The 17307-nt window shown below is 40.1% G+C and overlaps 1 protein-coding gene across 2 annotated transcripts in view; it reads left to right on the top strand.

Annotated features, from left to right (window-relative positions):
- Window positions 1-11525, top strand: part of LOC108709205 (transcription cofactor vestigial-like protein 3) — a 30816-nt gene extending 19291 nt beyond the window's left edge. The window contains exon 4 of one of the 2 annotated variants that reach the window (XM_041583369.1): window positions 10733-11525. In XM_041583369.1, coding sequence (XP_041439303.1) covers window positions 10733-10776 — 44 coding nt within the window. In that variant the 3' untranslated portion in view covers window positions 10777-11525. The remainder of the gene's footprint in view (window positions 1-10732) is intronic. The other variant, XM_018248848.2, reaches the window with a different exon arrangement.
- The last annotated feature ends 5782 nt before the right edge of the window (window positions 11526-17307 follow it).

Genomic DNA, 17307 nt, shown 5'->3' with positions numbered 1-17307 from the left:
GATAGCAGGTATAGTAGGGAGAGATGGTGCCTATAGTAACAGTGGGATAATAGTCTCTGGGAAGGGAGTGTGACTGTGGGATAGCAGGTATAGTAGGGAGAGATGGTGCCTATAGTAACAGTGGGATAATAGTCTCTGGGAAGGGAGTGTGACTGTGGGATAGCAGGTATAGTAGGGAGAGATGGTGTCTATAGTAACAGTGGGATAATAGTCTCTGGGAAGGGAGTGTGACTGTGGGATAGCAGGTATAGTAGGGAGAGATGGTGCCTATAGTAACAGTGGATAATAGTCTCTGGGAAGGGAGTGTGACTGTGGGATAGCAGGTATAGTAGGGAGAGATGGTGTCTATAGTAACAGTGGATAATAGTTTCTAGCAGGTATAGTAGGGAGACATAGTGCCTAAAATAGCAGTGGGGATAAAAGTTTCTGTGTTTTAATAAAATGTGGCAGCATTTAAGTGCATTTTCTGACACTTTATAACTTTCTTTCTGATTTGCAAATGCTTGTGTCTGGTCTTTGCTCGGATGTGAGTTTATCATCCCTTATACATTCTATCTCTAGTTATGGTAATTAACAACAGTATTGGCATTTAGCTTGTAATTCTACAACTCTGGAAATTCTGAGTCATCAACATCACTAGTTTATTTTTCTGGGAAAAAATGTTGTAACCTACTGGATGCCAGAGACAACCAAGGGAGTTGTGATTTTTTTTTATGTGGCTTAATAAGAAAATGCCGTAATCTTAACCTTTGTCCTCCGAGTGATAAACGACTTCACCAGAATGGCACAAAACTTGATTTATTGGATTTAGCCTTTAAAACATCAGTTACGTTATCTTTAAATTGTAATGCAGATGCCTCCCTCCAGTCGACCTACAGTGATATCATTATAACAATGGGGGCTGGGCGAATGACAGGGAGTTTAAACTGCACGGGGTATTGTAATTGGAGGTGTAAATACTGCTTCAAGTCTGGGAACCTATTGTTTGCTTTCCACTATCTATTGATTACTAGGACTCTTAGGGTAAGGCCAGACGAGGAGATTCGGGGAGGTCGCCACGTCTTTTGCGCGACTATCTCCCCGAACTGCCTCAGCATTTTTTCTCCATAGGCTACAGCGCAAAATCGACTGCGCTAATGTACACGCGCCGATGCGTTTTCTATAGTCGCCCGAAGTTGCCTCACTGTGCAATTCGGGGAGATTTAGTCGCCTGGTGGTTAATCACCTCGACTTTGAGGCGACCAATCTCCCCGAACGCCTTCCCTCACTCTTGCGCTGGCTAAAATGAAAAATCGCCGGCGATTCGTCTTCCTAAGTCGCCCGAAGTTTCAGAAACTTCGGGCGACTTCAGAAAATGAATCGCCGCGTGTGCTTAGCCCCGGCGATTTTTCATTTTAGCCAGCGCAAGAGTGAGGGAAGGCGTTCGGGGAGATTTGTCGCCGCAAAGGGGGAAGCCGTTTGGGGTGACTAATCACCCCAAACGGCCCCCCCCTATTACTAGATTCTAAATCAAAGGCGGGATGGCACTCGTATTGCTTCGGTTTCCAAAGTTCCCTCACAAGGAAACTTCGGGCGACTTCGGAAAACTAAGCTATCCGAGTGCCATCCCGCCGTTGAATTCGATTCTAGCCTTCAGGGAGGCAGTTCGGGGAGATTAGTCGCCCGAAGAAGAGGCGATTTGTTGTCGGGCGACAAATCTCCCTGAATCTCGACGTGTGTCTCTGCCCTTAAGGGTAAGGGCACACTGGCCGATTCGGGGAGATTTAGTCGCCTGGCGACTAATTGCCTCGACTTTGTGGCGACAAATCTCCCCTAACACGCCATACACCAATTAGTGTTTCTCCTATAAAATATGATGGCTGAAAAAGTTTGTTGGGTGTAAACTCTCATACTCCAGGAGTGGTTCAGGATTCGGAAAGGATTCGACCTTTTTCAACAGGATTTGGATTAGGCTGAATACTTATCCTGGCCGGACCAAATCCGAATCCTAATTTGCATATGCAAATTAGGGACGGGGAGAGAAATTGCGTGACTTTTTGTCATAAAACAAGGAAGTAAAAAATGTTTTCCCCTTCCCACCCCTAATTTGCATTAGGATTTGGTTCGGTATTCGGCCGAATCTTTCACAAAGGATTCAGGGGTTCGGCCGAATCCAAAATAGTGGATTCGGTGCATCCCTACTTGATATATTTGATAGTGAATGAGGATGATGATATCTTGTCTTTCCTTCCACCCTTCTAAACTGTAGATATATAGTTCTTGTTCTTCATGATGTGCCTTAATTAGACCAGGAACCATCTTAGATGCCTTTCTTTGGACAGTTTGAAATTGGTTTATGTATTCCTGTAGATAGGGTGTCCAAAATCAGAAGCAACATTCATGGTAGGGTCTCACCACTGAGATATAAAGTTCAATGTTCTGCCATGTCTGAACAGTCTGATGAGTCTTCTTATTCAACCTTAGTTGGCCTATTTACTAACATTAGCATATTAACATAATAAGTTAGATTAAAAACAGACACACGCCCATCAAGTTCAACCTTTTAACTCTATTTTAACCTGCTAGTTGATCCAGAGGAATGACACATTTGAAGCCTCTCCAATTTGCCTCAGAGGGAGAAAAAAATCCTTCCTGACTCCAAAGTTGGATCAACTTGTACTATGAGCTATCTCCCATAACCCTGAATTCCCTCACTTGCTTAAAAAAAATCCACATATCTCTAAAAATGTGTGGTTTTCTATATTTCATGAAAACTCTAAAAATTTGAGATTTATGAGATGTAAAAACCACCAAAAACTCTAATACAAAAATTTGCTGAACAATGCTTCAAACTTTACAGTGCATTTAGAGCATCTCTACACGTTTCAAGCTACATTACAGACACCAATACGGAATCGATTTTGAGTTTTTTCTAAATTCTATAGAAAAAAATGTACAATTAAACATTAGATTTTTTTTTTCTTGACCACTAGCATATTTTCTAAAAACTTATATCAGGAATAACTCAACTGCATGTATTTGCAATGGAAAACCCTTTCCACAAAAATCATATAGTTCCATTTCTTTTTACAAATTTGCCTTCAAAAAATGATTCTGACCCGTTGTGCCAAAAATTTGGAAAATGGTGAAAATTCACTGAAATGCATCGAAGTCAACAAATTTTTTTCACCCAGAGTCTATGGGCGTCATTTACGCGGCAAAACTTGGCGAAGAATTTCCTCACCGCTACTGATGCCATGACAAATGTAGTTGCTTACAGGCTGCTGTTACTTTAAGTCATGGGGGCAAATTCACTAAAGGTCGAATTTTCACCTGCGAAGGCTTTGCCACGCTTTGCGTCAATTCGCCAGGTGCAAATTCGCTACCACTACGCTAATTCACTAAACTGGGAAGTTGTGTCTCGGCAGGCGAACGCTGGCGAAATTTCTCTAGCGTTAATTTGTCAGCGCAATCATTTCATAATGAACTTTCGCTAGCATTCAATTCTGCCTAGTGAAACTTCGTTAGTACACTTGCGCTTATGTCAATTTATAGTGGCCGCTTATTATTACAAATGTCAAAGGAAGCAAAATTAGGGATGCACCGAATCCAGGATTCGGTTCGAGATTCGGCCAGGATTCGGCCTTTTCAAGTGGGATTCGGATTCAGCCAAATCCTTCTGCCTGGCTGAACCGAATCCTAATTTATGCAAATTAAGGGTGGGGAGGGGGATCGCGTGACTTTTTGTCACAAAACAAGGAAGTAAAAAATGTTTTCCCCTTCCCAAACCACATGCAAATTAAGATTCGGTTCGGTATTCAGCCAATCTTTTTGCGAAGGATTCGGGGGTTCGGCCAAATTCTAAATATTGGATTCGGTGCATCCCTAAGCAAAATAAAGACAAAAGAGATCCTCTAATGCCCTAGACATGAGCCCATCCTAAAACAAATGTGACATGACCCTCAAATGGTAAAAAGAAAAGGTTAAAACAAAAATTTGTAATAGTTACAACTTTTAGGGGCAGATTTATCAAAGGTGGAGGTGAATTTTCAAATGCAAAAAGGAAAAATTTTTTGGAATAGTCCAAAAAATTTGAAAATTCGAATATCAAAATTTATCATGTACTGTCTCTTTAAAAATTCAACTTTGACCATTCGCCATCTAAAACCTGCAAATTGCTGTTTTAGCCTATGGGGAACCTCCTAGAACCTATTTGGAGTCAATTGGTGGACTTTGAAAAATCTAAATTTTTTAGGGGAAAAACTTCGAATCAAATTCGATTGAATGCGCTATTCCTTCTATTCGTACGATTTGAATTTGGCCGAATAAGGACCTATTCGATCGAAAACGGACCTATTCGACCCAAAAAAACTTAGACTTAATTTTGGTTGGTCTTTCTGAATTTGAATTTTGAAGCTTTTTCAATTCGAAATTCTACCCTTGATAAATATGCTCCTTAATGACAATCCCTCTTTAAAATATGAAAAAATGCCAGCGTTTTTTTATCATTTGAATAACTTTTTGGCATACAGAATATGATGTCACTGACATAAGATTGAGGAAGATGCAGCTTCATCTTATCAGTTCACCAGGTCTAAGCTGGCGAGGGAAACTCTGGGGAAAGAGGTAACATTCTGTAAAATTCACACTTTCGTGAATTTGTCAAATAACGATCATTCACCTGAGAGAAAATTCGCCTGGAAATAGGGCACGAAACTTCACTAGCGATGGTCTCTTTTGCTAGCGAATTGTCCTCTACGCCTGTTAGTAAATTGCTGATGTCCCTGTGGATGAAATTTCTGGCGAATTTTCCCTTCACCCTTTAGTAAATCTGCACCAAGGTGTTAATCAACTTAATTTTTTTTTATCCAAAACTTCAAATTTCATAAAAGGATTTGGCATTCAGTTTAGGTTCAGATTTATTTATCTTCCGCTCAGGTTAAGAGGGTCCCCGCATATTTAAATATATACTAGAAAAAAGTAAAAAGAGAGATCGGTATTCCATCAGACTGAAAACATGAAAGGACTTCCAAAATAAGCATTGTTAATGGAACAGAATGTCTACGCGATTGTGGGGTAGTCATGTTACCCAGTCACCGCAGAGATTTGCTGAGCACGATGTTTAGGCTTTAACACCTCATGAAACTCACATTCTGCAATAATTACAGTCTGCGAGATGTCTCTCAACGGGAAAACCCAAAGGCTATTTAGTAAAATGCATGGATGGTTTAAGAAGTTAAACGGTTTCACTGGCAGATGGTTTAACCTAACAACGGTAAAAGAGCTTGCATTTTCAGCAGTATTAGCGCCTAACACAACTCTATCATTACTCTATACGGCTCTTCCATCAGTTCTGCTCTTTAAATGCCATATTCATTCAAATGTCATGAGATAGTAAATAGGAACAGGGCAGAACTGCACTAAACAGTAGTGATGGGCGAACTCGTGACGAATTTGTGCGATTCGCCGCCAGCGAATAAATTCGCGAAACGCCCGCGAAAATTCGCCCGAAAAAATTTGCTGGCGTCAAAAAAATTTTTCGCCGGCGTCTAAAAAAACGGATGCTGGCGTCAAAAACGCAAATTTTTTGCCGTTTCGCGAAATTCGTGAATTTTCCGGCGAAACGGCACAAACTCGCCCATTACTACTAAACAGGGGTACATTTAAGCAATCTTAAAAATGTGATCGGTCTAGATTAATAAACTGTCATACTGGGAGAAAACTTACTATATATTTTCATTTCTAACTTTTAAGAAAATGGTTTTTTTTTATAATGCTAGTCTACTTTAATAGGGGATGTCCAAAAATCCAAAATAAATATCATAAAACTGGTAGAAAAAGAGAAAAATGTAATGTACAGTATTCAGTAACAAGTAGTATTTTGGCTCAGGATTTTGTGGTCCATTACTACGTGTTCATTTTTGTTGCAAATATAACTGATTTTTGCTTACAATTTAAAAGCATCACTATACCTTCCCTTCCAAAAGGTAAATGAATAGGGCATGCGCCATGTTGTTCTTATTAAGAAATATCAGCTTTTTTTGTTATTTCTTGAACTAAACAATAAAATTGAAATCTGTTTCACATTCCAGCACCCTGGTCCTTACACTAAGGGGCAGATTTATCAAGGGTCGAATTTCGAAGTGATAAATACTTTGAAATTCGACCATCAAATAGCTTTACTTCGACTTCGAATATCGAAGTCAAAGTTTTTTTCACCGAATTTGACTGTTTTGCTGTCTAAGTAAAGTCGTTCGATCGAACGATAAAATCCTTTGAATCGAACGATTCGAAGGATTTCATTCATCGATTGAACAATTTTTCTTTTACTTCAAAAAACTTAGAAAAATGCTATAGAAGGTCCCCATAGGCTAACATAACACTTCGGCAGGTTTAATTTGGCGAAGTATTGAGATCGAAGTTTTTTTAAAGAGACAGTACTTTGATTATCGAATGGTCGAATTTTCAAACTATTTTACTTCGAATCGAATTCGAAGTCGTAGTATCCTATTCGATGGTCGAAGTATCCAAAAAATTACTTCGAAATTTTTTACTTCAAAAATTCCCTCGAATTCACTTCGACCTTCACTTCGACCTTCGGGCACACAAGCAGATTCGGGGAGATTGGTCACCCGGTGACTAATCTCCCTGAATTGCTTCCCCTGCCTTCCCGCCGGCTAAAACGTAAATCGCCGGCAGGATGGCACTCGATTTGTTTTCCGAAGTCGCCCCGAGGAGATTTGTCGCTGTGTGCCCTGACCCTAAAGAAACTAATTACCAGTCCACATTTAAGATCTCTGTATAATGAAGTACGCCTTATCTAAAACCTGATATAGGCTGCAGCTGGGGGAAGGAGAGATTTGTTATCTCCATTTAAACAAGCTATACTAATTGCAGGGGAGTAAAAGTAAAAAAACAAAACGCTTTATTAGGAAAAAAGAGAAATGTGTATTTATTTTTATAAAAGAATATGCAGACTACATGGTGTGTTGAATGTATATATAGTTACCACAATTATATTTAAAACTTTTGAGTTTTGGGTTTGACCTTTGAACATTATGAATTAATTTGAGGGGTAAAGTAATAACAGTAGAAAGGTTTATTTAGGTCTAGTAACAAAGCGCAACATCAGACTGTTACTGCTAATAGGTAGGTGTGGGTTGGTAGACTTGGAGGAAAACATATCACTTGTCAAACACTACCTGCCGAATAGTTTACTGGATAATATACCTTAGATTTTCTTTTCTCAGCTATTTTGGCCTGAGCCACCATGAACAGAAATAAATGATGCAAGCACAGTCCAATTACATTTTATATACATTCGATAAAACCCGATTTAGATTTGGAACAGGCCTTGGAACAAATGACGGTTGTCAAACTTCCTCAGTGACGCCTACACTGATTCCATTCACCTGTGCATGGGTGAATAAAAGCCTCGATTGGTTTGGATACTGGATGTCTGGAATTAGAAAGCACTGGCCATTTTGCAAATAATAGGAAGTGTTTTAGCTGAGTGGATTGCTAGAATATAAGGTCATTATACCTCAGTCGAAATAAAGCAGAGCATTCGGAGTAAATGAGTCCAATCCTGCTATTAAACATTTTGGAAATGAGGCCCTTGATGTTTTCCAGATCCCATGTTTGACCCTCTAAATTAATTCTCCCACCCCAGACTTCATCATAGTTATCTCATGCCTTTATACAATAACTGATGATGAGGTGCAGGGTTAGAAGGATCATTTGGAAACTTACAGTAAACGTATGGTTGTTAAGTGTCAGGAAACAGATTTGTCTGGACAGTGAACTCAGTCTCCAACTAAACTGTATGGTTAGCTGTGTGTAGGACCCATGTGAGCTATCAGATGGACCACAGACTAGTGATGGGCGAATTTGTCCCATTTCGATTAGGCGAAAAATTTGCAAATTTACAGTGAAATTTGCGTCATGGCGAAAAATTTGTGAAACGCATTGAAGTTCACTGGCGGCAAAATGATTTTGGCATGCATTCATTTTTATATGTGCGCTTATTTTGTCCAAATGCATTAAAGTCAACGGGAATCCAAATAATTTTGGAAAAAACAATTAATGCGGCAGATTTTCTGCTGGCAAACTTTTGCCACAGGCAGCAAAACGCAGAATATTTGCCGTAAATTCACACCTGGCAAATTTATTTGCCCGTCACTACCACAGACTAGTGATGGGCGAATTTATTCACAGGCGCAAATTTGCAGCAAATTTGCGGGATTCGCCACCAGTGAATAAATTCGCAAAACGCCCGCGAAAATTTGCCTGAAAAAATTCACCGGCGTCAAAAAAAATTTCACAGGCGTCGAAAAAAAAAACAGACGCCAGCCCTTCGACCTTCACTTCGACCTTCGGGCACACAAGCAGATTCGGGGAGATTGGTCACCCGGTGACTAATCTCCCTGAATTGCTTCCCCTGCCTTCCCGCCGGCTAAAACGTAAATCGCCGGCAGGATGGCACTCGATTTGTTTTCCGAAGTCGCCCCGAGGAGATTTGTCGCTGTGTGCCCTGACCCTAAAGAAACTAATTACCAGTCCACATTTAAGATCTCTGTATAATGAAGTACGCCTTATCTAAAACCTGATATAGGCTGCAGCTGGGGGAAGGAGAGATTTGTTATCTCCATTTAAACAAGCTATACTAATTGCAGGGGAGTAAAAGTAAAAAAACAAAACGCTTTATTAGGAAAAAAGAGAAATGTGTATTTATTTTTATAAAAGAATATGCAGACTACATGGTGTGTTGAATGTATATATAGTTACCACAATTATATTTAAAACTTTTGAGTTTTGGGTTTGACCTTTGAACATTATGAATTAATTTGAGGGGTAAAGTAATAACAGTAGAAAGGTTTATTTAGGTCTAGTAACAAAGCGCAACATCAGACTGTTACTGCTAATAGGTAGGTGTGGGTTGGTAGACTTGGAGGAAAACATATCACTTGTCAAACACTACCTGCCGAATAGTTTACTGGATAATATACCTTAGATTTTCTTTTCTCAGCTATTTTGGCCTGAGCCACCATGAACAGAAATAAATGATGCAAGCACAGTCCAATTACATTTTATATACATTCGATAAAACCCGATTTAGATTTGGAACAGGCCTTGGAACAAATGACGGTTGTCAAACTTCCTCAGTGACGCCTACACTGATTCCATTCACCTGTGCATGGGTGAATAAAAGCCTCGATTGGTTTGGATACTGGATGTCTGGAATTAGAAAGCACTGGCCATTTTGCAAATAATAGGAAGTGTTTTAGCTGAGTGGATTGCTAGAATATAAGGTCATTATACCTCAGTCGAAATAAAGCAGAGCATTCGGAGTAAATGAGTCCAATCCTGCTATTAAACATTTTGGAAATGAGGCCCTTGATGTTTTCCAGATCCCATGTTTGACCCTCTAAATTAATTCTCCCACCCCAGACTTCATCATAGTTATCTCATGCCTTTATACAATAACTGATGATGAGGTGCAGGGTTAGAAGGATCATTTGGAAACTTACAGTAAACGTATGGTTGTTAAGTGTCAGGAAACAGATTTGTCTGGACAGTGAACTCAGTCTCCAACTAAACTGTATGGTTAGCTGTGTGTAGGACCCATGTGAGCTATCAGATGGACCACAGACTAGTGATGGGCGAATTTGTCCCATTTCGATTAGGCGAAAAATTTGCAAATTTACAGTGAAATTTGCGTCATGGCGAAAAATTTGTGAAACGCATTGAAGTTCACTGGCGGCAAAATGATTTTGGCATGCATTCATTTTTATATGTGCGCTTATTTTGTCCAAATGCATTAAAGTCAACGGGAATCCAAATAATTTTGGAAAAAACAATTAATGCGGCAGATTTTCTGCTGGCAAACTTTTGCCACAGGCAGCAAAACGCAGAATATTTGCCGTAAATTCACACCTGGCAAATTTATTTGCCCGTCACTACCACAGACTAGTGATGGGCGAATTTATTCACAGGCGCAAATTTGCAGCAAATTTGCGGGATTCGCCACCAGTGAATAAATTCGCAAAACGCCCGCGAAAATTTGCCTGAAAAAATTCACCGGCGTCAAAAAAAATTTCACAGGCGTCGAAAAAAAAAACAGACGCCAGCGTAAAAAAAAACGGACGACTGCGTCAAAAACGAGACACCGGCGCGGTTTCACGAATTTTTCGCCATTTTGCGGATTTCGCTGGAAATTTGTGAATTTTCCGGCAAAGCGAAACGGCGCAAATTCGCGCATCACTACCACAGACTAGTGATGGGCCAATTTGTCCAATTTCGCTTCGATGCGAAGTCGAAAAATTCACGAGATGGGAAAAATTCAGACGCCGACGACATTTGACGCCTATTAAAGTCAATGGGCATCTGTTTAATTGTCGCCAATGTCTAAAATGTAAATTTATTCAACAGGCGCAAATTCGCTGTGAATTCCCTCAATTCGTGAAATGGCAGCGAAAATTCACCAGCATCAATTTTTTTCTCATCAATTCCGCCGCCTGCGTCAAAAAAAGTTGACTCCGGCGAATTTTCGTTGCAATTTCACGAATTTCAACGCAAATTTGCGCCTGCCGAATACATTCGCCCATCACTACTATAGACATCTAGTGTGATCCCACCTATGCTGGCTACAGCCATGAGTACATATTTGTCATTGTTATAGGTATAGTTGAGAAATTTTTTTATTTTACTGGTTATCTGATTCTATTAAATATTGTCTCTTGTTTTATTTCAGGTATTCAACATCAGGATAAAGGCAAGGACTCTCTATGGTTCTGACAAAATATAGAAGTCGGCATTTTAAAGTGCTGCAAATGCAATGATCTAATAGAAAATGGACTATAAAATTATTTTTTTAAAAGAAAGAAGAGAAAATATATAGAATGAAGACTGCCAGTTTTTGTGCATTAGGCATTTTCTGCAGATAATATTTATGCATATTGATATGTTATTTCCCTGAGCCTATTGGCAAAATGCAGCCATTTTTCTTTTGCTGTTCTTCAACCCCATGAAACTTCTCCTTCCCGCCTTCTACCAAGACTGTGAAGTTGCCTTGTGGAACCAGTGTACCCCCACCGATTTTTATAAAAAAAACATTTTTGTGTTGCTAAAAATAAAGGACTGAATTAGAGGGACATATTTTTTATAATGAAAAAAAAATTTGAAGACAAATAAAAGGCGAGGTTCTGTTTAAAGAACTGTTTCTCAACAAAAGCACTGGCAAAAACCAAAAAATTTGTAGAAGAAAAATGAATATTTTCTGATGTCTGTGAAGTGATTTGTGTCCTACATAGTCTTATTTTTATATTGATACCTCAGTAGTGTTCTCAGAGAGAAGTGCCTGCCGTATTTTTCATAAACTAATGTTTATTTTATTTTAGGTGGTAAGTCAACAAACCAACCATAGAGATGCTTTAAGACAATCACTTCTTACTCCTTACAGAGTTTAGGCGTGGTCTCCAGGTTAAGACCAAATGTGAACTTGTTTGTAAGCAATTTCAGGAACTTTGAAACAGTAATAAAATCTGTTAAAATAAGCGTCTCTTTGATGGGAAACCTACTTTTGTTGACATGAACAAAAAATTGGATGGTCAACCTTCAATTGTTGACATCTCCATTATCATGAATGTGTTCATCTTCATAGAGTAGACTTCCTGACATTTCTTGGTTAACTGCAGGGTTGAAGTAACTATTCTTCAATGTGGGCCTGGCCAGTGTAGAACTTGATTTTAAGTGCACTCAAAACAAAAATATCTTCCTTGTAGAAGTTACGGAGTTCCTCCACCTTTCTTTTCCTTCTAATATGGAGTAATGAGATATGTTGACCTCTTTATAAAGTTACAACTTGAGTAAATTAAGTGAACAGCACTGATTCAAAAGTAAGTGAGGTCAGCTTGTCCCTCACTGGAATTTGAACATCTGCAGTGGTCCACTGGGAGATGTCCCACCACGGGGCTGTAAATGCTGTCCCAATCCAGTACTTTACATTAAAACAGAGCATCTTGTCCTGACCTATAATGCAATATTACATACAATGCAAAGCATAGGCGATCTGGTGTAACATCTAGAAAAGCATTGCTACATGACAAATTTCCAGCAAAAGCATATATGAACAAGAGGCGTAAATACTGGAAAGGATTATTGTTCCCTATGGAGCCTTAAGACTCTATCCCACCTCTTACAGCCACGGCCCAGTTGCAGTGTCTCTCCCTGGGATTCTGGGCACTGATTCTCCGTAATCATCACCTCTGAACAAGTGATATGTTGATTCTGCTTGATTTGGTTGTGCAGGTGGAGCACTTGGCCTGGGTTGACAACCTAATGAGGGTCCCCAAGCGTTTATAAAGAACCAGCATATTTTGTCAACCTGCTGTGTGCTAAGGAATAGTGGCAAGCATTTATGTTGGGGGGATTATTATAGTTCTATGTTTGTTAAAAGTTTAACCATTATTGTACTTTATGTTGTTTATTCTATATACACACGCTTGCAGACACAAAACATGCACGCTCACACACACGCACTTAGGGGCAGATTTACTAAAGAGCGAAGTGGCTAAAACTAGCGACTTTTCATCAGCAATGCCACCTGCAGGGACATCGACAATTCACTAATAGGCGCAGGCGCCAATTCGCTAGCAGACTGGACCATCACTAGCGTTCATTCGCACTCTATCGCCAGGTGGATTTTACTGAATGTTAGCTCTTAAACCAGAGTTGCCTTCGCCACCTCAGACCAGGCAAAGTGCTATGAAGCCGCTGGATCTTCCTCAATCTTCTGTCACTTACATCATATCCCGTGTGCTGAAAATGCATTAAAGTTCAAAAAACGCTGGCGACTTTTCCTTTTTTTTAAGCGGGATTGGCTAACTGTACTTTTTTGGGTAACCGGTTTTCTCCAGACATTTCATAACATATGGAACATTCATTTTATAGTGGGTTAATGTGTAGGGCATTATATTAACTCAACTTTAAATTTCGTGCCCTATGCAAATTGACCTAAGCACAAAATCGAACTTTTGATAATCACAAATGAACGCTAACGCATCTTAGCTATGAAATGCTCAGCGTTCAGTGCCCAGGACGAAACTCTGCATATTAGTGAGTTGGCGTAGTCTAAGCGCATTTCCGCCTGGCGAAGTGTTGCGATGGGTGCAAAACGGATGCTGAAGATTAGTAAATCGCCAGCGTTCTTTTAGTAAATCTGCCCCTTATACTTGAACTCTGATTAAACCCCCTTTTTTATTCTCAGACTTCAAAAATGCAAAATAGCAGTCTAGTGCAAAACATATTTTCTGCAAATGAAACACTGATATTTTATGACTTAACTACATTAATCTACTTGACTGTTACAAAGAAAGGAGAGTTATCTGGGTTTAACTGGTAATGTTGCTTACGAGACAGGCACAAGAGCGTGTTTTGGCTGAAATCAAATCAATAACGTGGTGCAATTTTACAGTCCTGCACATGTATTTTTATGAAGAGAAAGACATAATCCAAACCTTGTTATTGTGAAATATTTACTGTATACATAAATAGTGCAATAGCATCATCTGTAAGATATTATACCTAGTGATTTGGCTTGTTACGCCCTCCTCACCCCAAGAATTAAAAATATGCAGAAGGCACAACTGGATTTTCTGGTGTCCAAGTTACAGAGAAGCTCAGGTACAATGGAAACATTGGGCACTGGTGACCTAAGCAGTCACTTGACGATGTCTGGATCTGTTCAGGCATTGTCTCTTTACTTTTTTTGTCCATTTTGGATCATTTGCAGAGACACTGGAAAGAGAACTGGGGCATAAGCACGGCCCTTGGTGCTCATTCAAAAATCACTTGCATTCAGGGTCTGGCTTGTACCCTTACCTTGCTCCTGGAAATAAAATCTGTCTTGAGGTGCAGAGGCAGGGCTTGGAGGTACAAGGCAACATTGATATTATGGCAGTACTGATCAGAATCTGCAGCCTGTGCCCTCCTTCACTCCATAACTTTCATGTCTAAATGGTGTGCCAGATAGGGGTCAAGTAGTTGGTGGGAGAGGGATGAATATGTGCCTCCCCTTGATGCCCCTCATGAATACAGCACTGATGAAGACAGGTAGTTGTGTGGTGGAATGTAGGTCTATGTGCTCCATTGCGCATTGATGGATTGTGCCCATTTTTTGGCCTTTGCACCTAGTGCTGCATGTGAAAAATGGCACCCTTCTATCCCATGAAATGAGTTGAGACTACTGACCCTGACAAAAATATAATGTTTTCATTTGAAGCCGGGCTGGAACTTGGGGTAGCCAGAAGAGGCACTTGCCTAGGGCACAAAATTTAGGGGCACTAGGCACATACCTAATATGAAGCTATCCCTAGTACGGGCCTTTGTCCCTAAACTATCTGCAGCTGAATAACTCCCCATGCCACTTGTAACAAGCAAGTAAGCCTGCTTGTTCTTGTTCGCACCCGCTTTTTTGCTCATGGATGCATGGACACTGTGTGTGTGGGGGGGGGGCATGGTGTCCAGCCAGATTGGCCCGGTGTTGATTTGAAGACTCAGGGTAGGAAGGCTAACAATCCAAAATAAGACAAAAGAGAAACATTAAATTAAGACCAACTGCTAGTTAAAAAAGGTCCATTTATGGAATGTTAATTGCTAATGTAAAGGACCAAGTCCCCTTGTAACTTTACATAGTAACATAGCAAGTTCGCTGGAAAAAAGACAAACGTCCATCAAGTTCAACCTTTTATGTCTATATATAAAAGCTGCCTAACTCATTCCTGACTATCCACATGGGGCCTTACTAGTGTTCTGTACAGTGGAAGAATGACCCCCTCCTCCCGCTAATTTATGCCCCTTTTAGGGTGGTGGCACACGTGTCAATTCTGGGGAGATTAGTCATAGAGCGACACATTTTCCGAAGTTGCCTCATGAGGTAACTTCGTGCGACTTCAGAAAACCAAATCTATTCGAGTACCATCCCGCCGGCGATTCACATTCATGCCGGCGGGAAGGCATTTCGGGAAGATCAGTTGCCCGAAGAAGAGGAGATTTGTCACTGGGTGATTAATCTCCCTGGAATCCCCACATGTGCCACCTTAGTACAGTTCAAGATCTTATTTGCCCTTGATGCTGCTGACTGGCATTGCTTGCTACAACCAAGTTTATCATCTACAAGGAATCTAAGGTCCTTCTCCATAATGTATTTGCCTAGTGCAGTCCCATGAAGGGTATAAGTGGATATTTTTACATCCCAGGTGCATGACTTTACATTTATCAACATTGAATCTCATTTGCCACTTAGCTGCCCAGATTGCCAGTTTATCAAGATCCTGTTGCAAGTGCCACATCCTGGATGGAATTAATTGGGCTGGATAGTTTTGTGTCATCTGCAAACACTGATACATTACTTACAATACCCTCCCCTAAGTCATTAATGAACAAGTTAAATAAAAGTGGACCTAATACAGAGCCACGAAGGCCCCCACAAGAACCTTACTCCAAGTAGAGAATGTCCCATTAACAACCACCCTCTGTACCCGATCCTGTAGCCAGTTTCCTAACCATGTGCAAACGACTTCATTATAAAACTAGACCTTACTATATCAAACCCCTTAGCAAAATCAAAATAGATAACATCTACTGCTCCCCTGCTGTCCAGTATCTTACTTACCCCATCGTAAATCATAAAGCAATCAAATTTGTCTCACATGGCCTATCCTTCATAAAGCCATGCTGATTACTGCCCATAATGCCATTCACCAATACAAAATTTTGAATGTGATCCCTCCAAATAATTTGCCCACCACGGATGTCAAACTTACTGGCCTATAATTGCCAGGCTGAGATCGAAATCCTTTTAAGTTTAGGAATTACATCAGCTTTCCTCCTATCCATAAGTACCATACGAGATGAAAGTGAGTCTGAGAAAATCAAAAATAGAGGTTGGTCTAAAACCAGACTAAGCTCTCCTAGTACCCAAGGGTTTATTTCATCTGGAATAACAGTAGCATTCCTGCTGGTATAGAAAACAGGCAGTTCTCTCCCTGCTCCATACTGACAGCTATAGTTAGTTTCCTGCAGGCCAAAGAATTATTTCTCAGATGAGATATTATGTTTTTAAAAAGCAAGTGCAGATTAATGAATAAGAATTGTAATCTGAGTCGTGTAAAGGAAGGTGGAGCAGCTGCACGTCTCTGGCACTAGGACTTGTTTGTGATATCTCCTCGACAGAGATCGCTCAACAGTTCTGTCGTTGTGACAGATGCACGTGAGCTAATGAAACAACCACTTAATCCTTCACAGGCATATTCCTCAAATATGCTGATGGGTCCTGAGAACTTCTTCTGCTCCGCTCTTACTTGGCGTTATTCTCCAAACAATTGGTGATGATGCCTCCAGCAGAAATTGACGATTTAAGCAATAACCTCCACAAGAGGTCAATACTAGAAAGACTGAAGCCAATATGTTGTTGGACCTATTATTGTGCTGCTCATCCACGATTTGTAGCTGGCAATATTTAATGAGCTGAGTTCAGAAGGGAACAGGAAAGTAAGAAAATAGTTAAAGAATGAAATTGGCAGATGATGGAGATGCTCTGAGAGACTTTAAGAGAGACCTTTAAAAGAATCTCTGTGAAAAGCAGGTGGGAAGTCAACAGTATAGGTTCCCAGGTTTATACACATAGGGGCACATTTACTAAGTTCGAGTGAAGGATTAGAATAAAAAAAAATGTTGAATTTCGAAGGTTTTTTTTGGCTACTTCGACCATCGAATTGGCTACTGCGACCTTCGACTTCGAATCAAACGATTCAAACTAAAAATTGTTCGACTATTCGTTAAACTATTCAACCATTCGATAGTCGAAGTACTGTCTCTTTAAAAAAAACTTCGACCACCTACTTTGGCACCTAAAACCTACCGAGCATCAATGTTCGCCTATGGGGAAGGTCCCCTTGGCTTTCTAGACAATTTCTGATCGAAGGAAAATCGTTCGATCGATGGATTAAAATCCTTCGAATCATTCGATTTGAAGGATTTAATCGTTCGATCGAACGATTATTCCTTCGATCGTTCGATCGAACGAATAGCGCTAAATCCATTAGTAATTGTGCCCCATAGTGATGGGTGAATAAATTCGGTAGGTGCGAATTTGCGGCAACTGCGAATGTGCGAATTTGTGAAACTGCGGCAAAAATTTGCTGGTGAAAAATATCTACTGCAACAAAAATATTTGGTCATGCGGCAGATTAGTCGTGCGCATAAAATTGACGCGCAACAAAATTATTCGGACGCCCATTGACTTTCATGTATTTGGACAAAATAGGC

The sequence above is a fragment of the Xenopus laevis genome, chromosome 2S, assembly GCF_017654675.1.
Source record: "Xenopus laevis strain J_2021 chromosome 2S, Xenopus_laevis_v10.1, whole genome shotgun sequence".
Classification (NCBI taxonomy): domain Eukaryota; kingdom Metazoa; phylum Chordata; class Amphibia; order Anura; family Pipidae; genus Xenopus; species Xenopus laevis.
The sequence above is the reverse complement of the archived record's forward strand: the minus strand, read 5'-3'. Positions and strand labels throughout refer to the sequence as shown.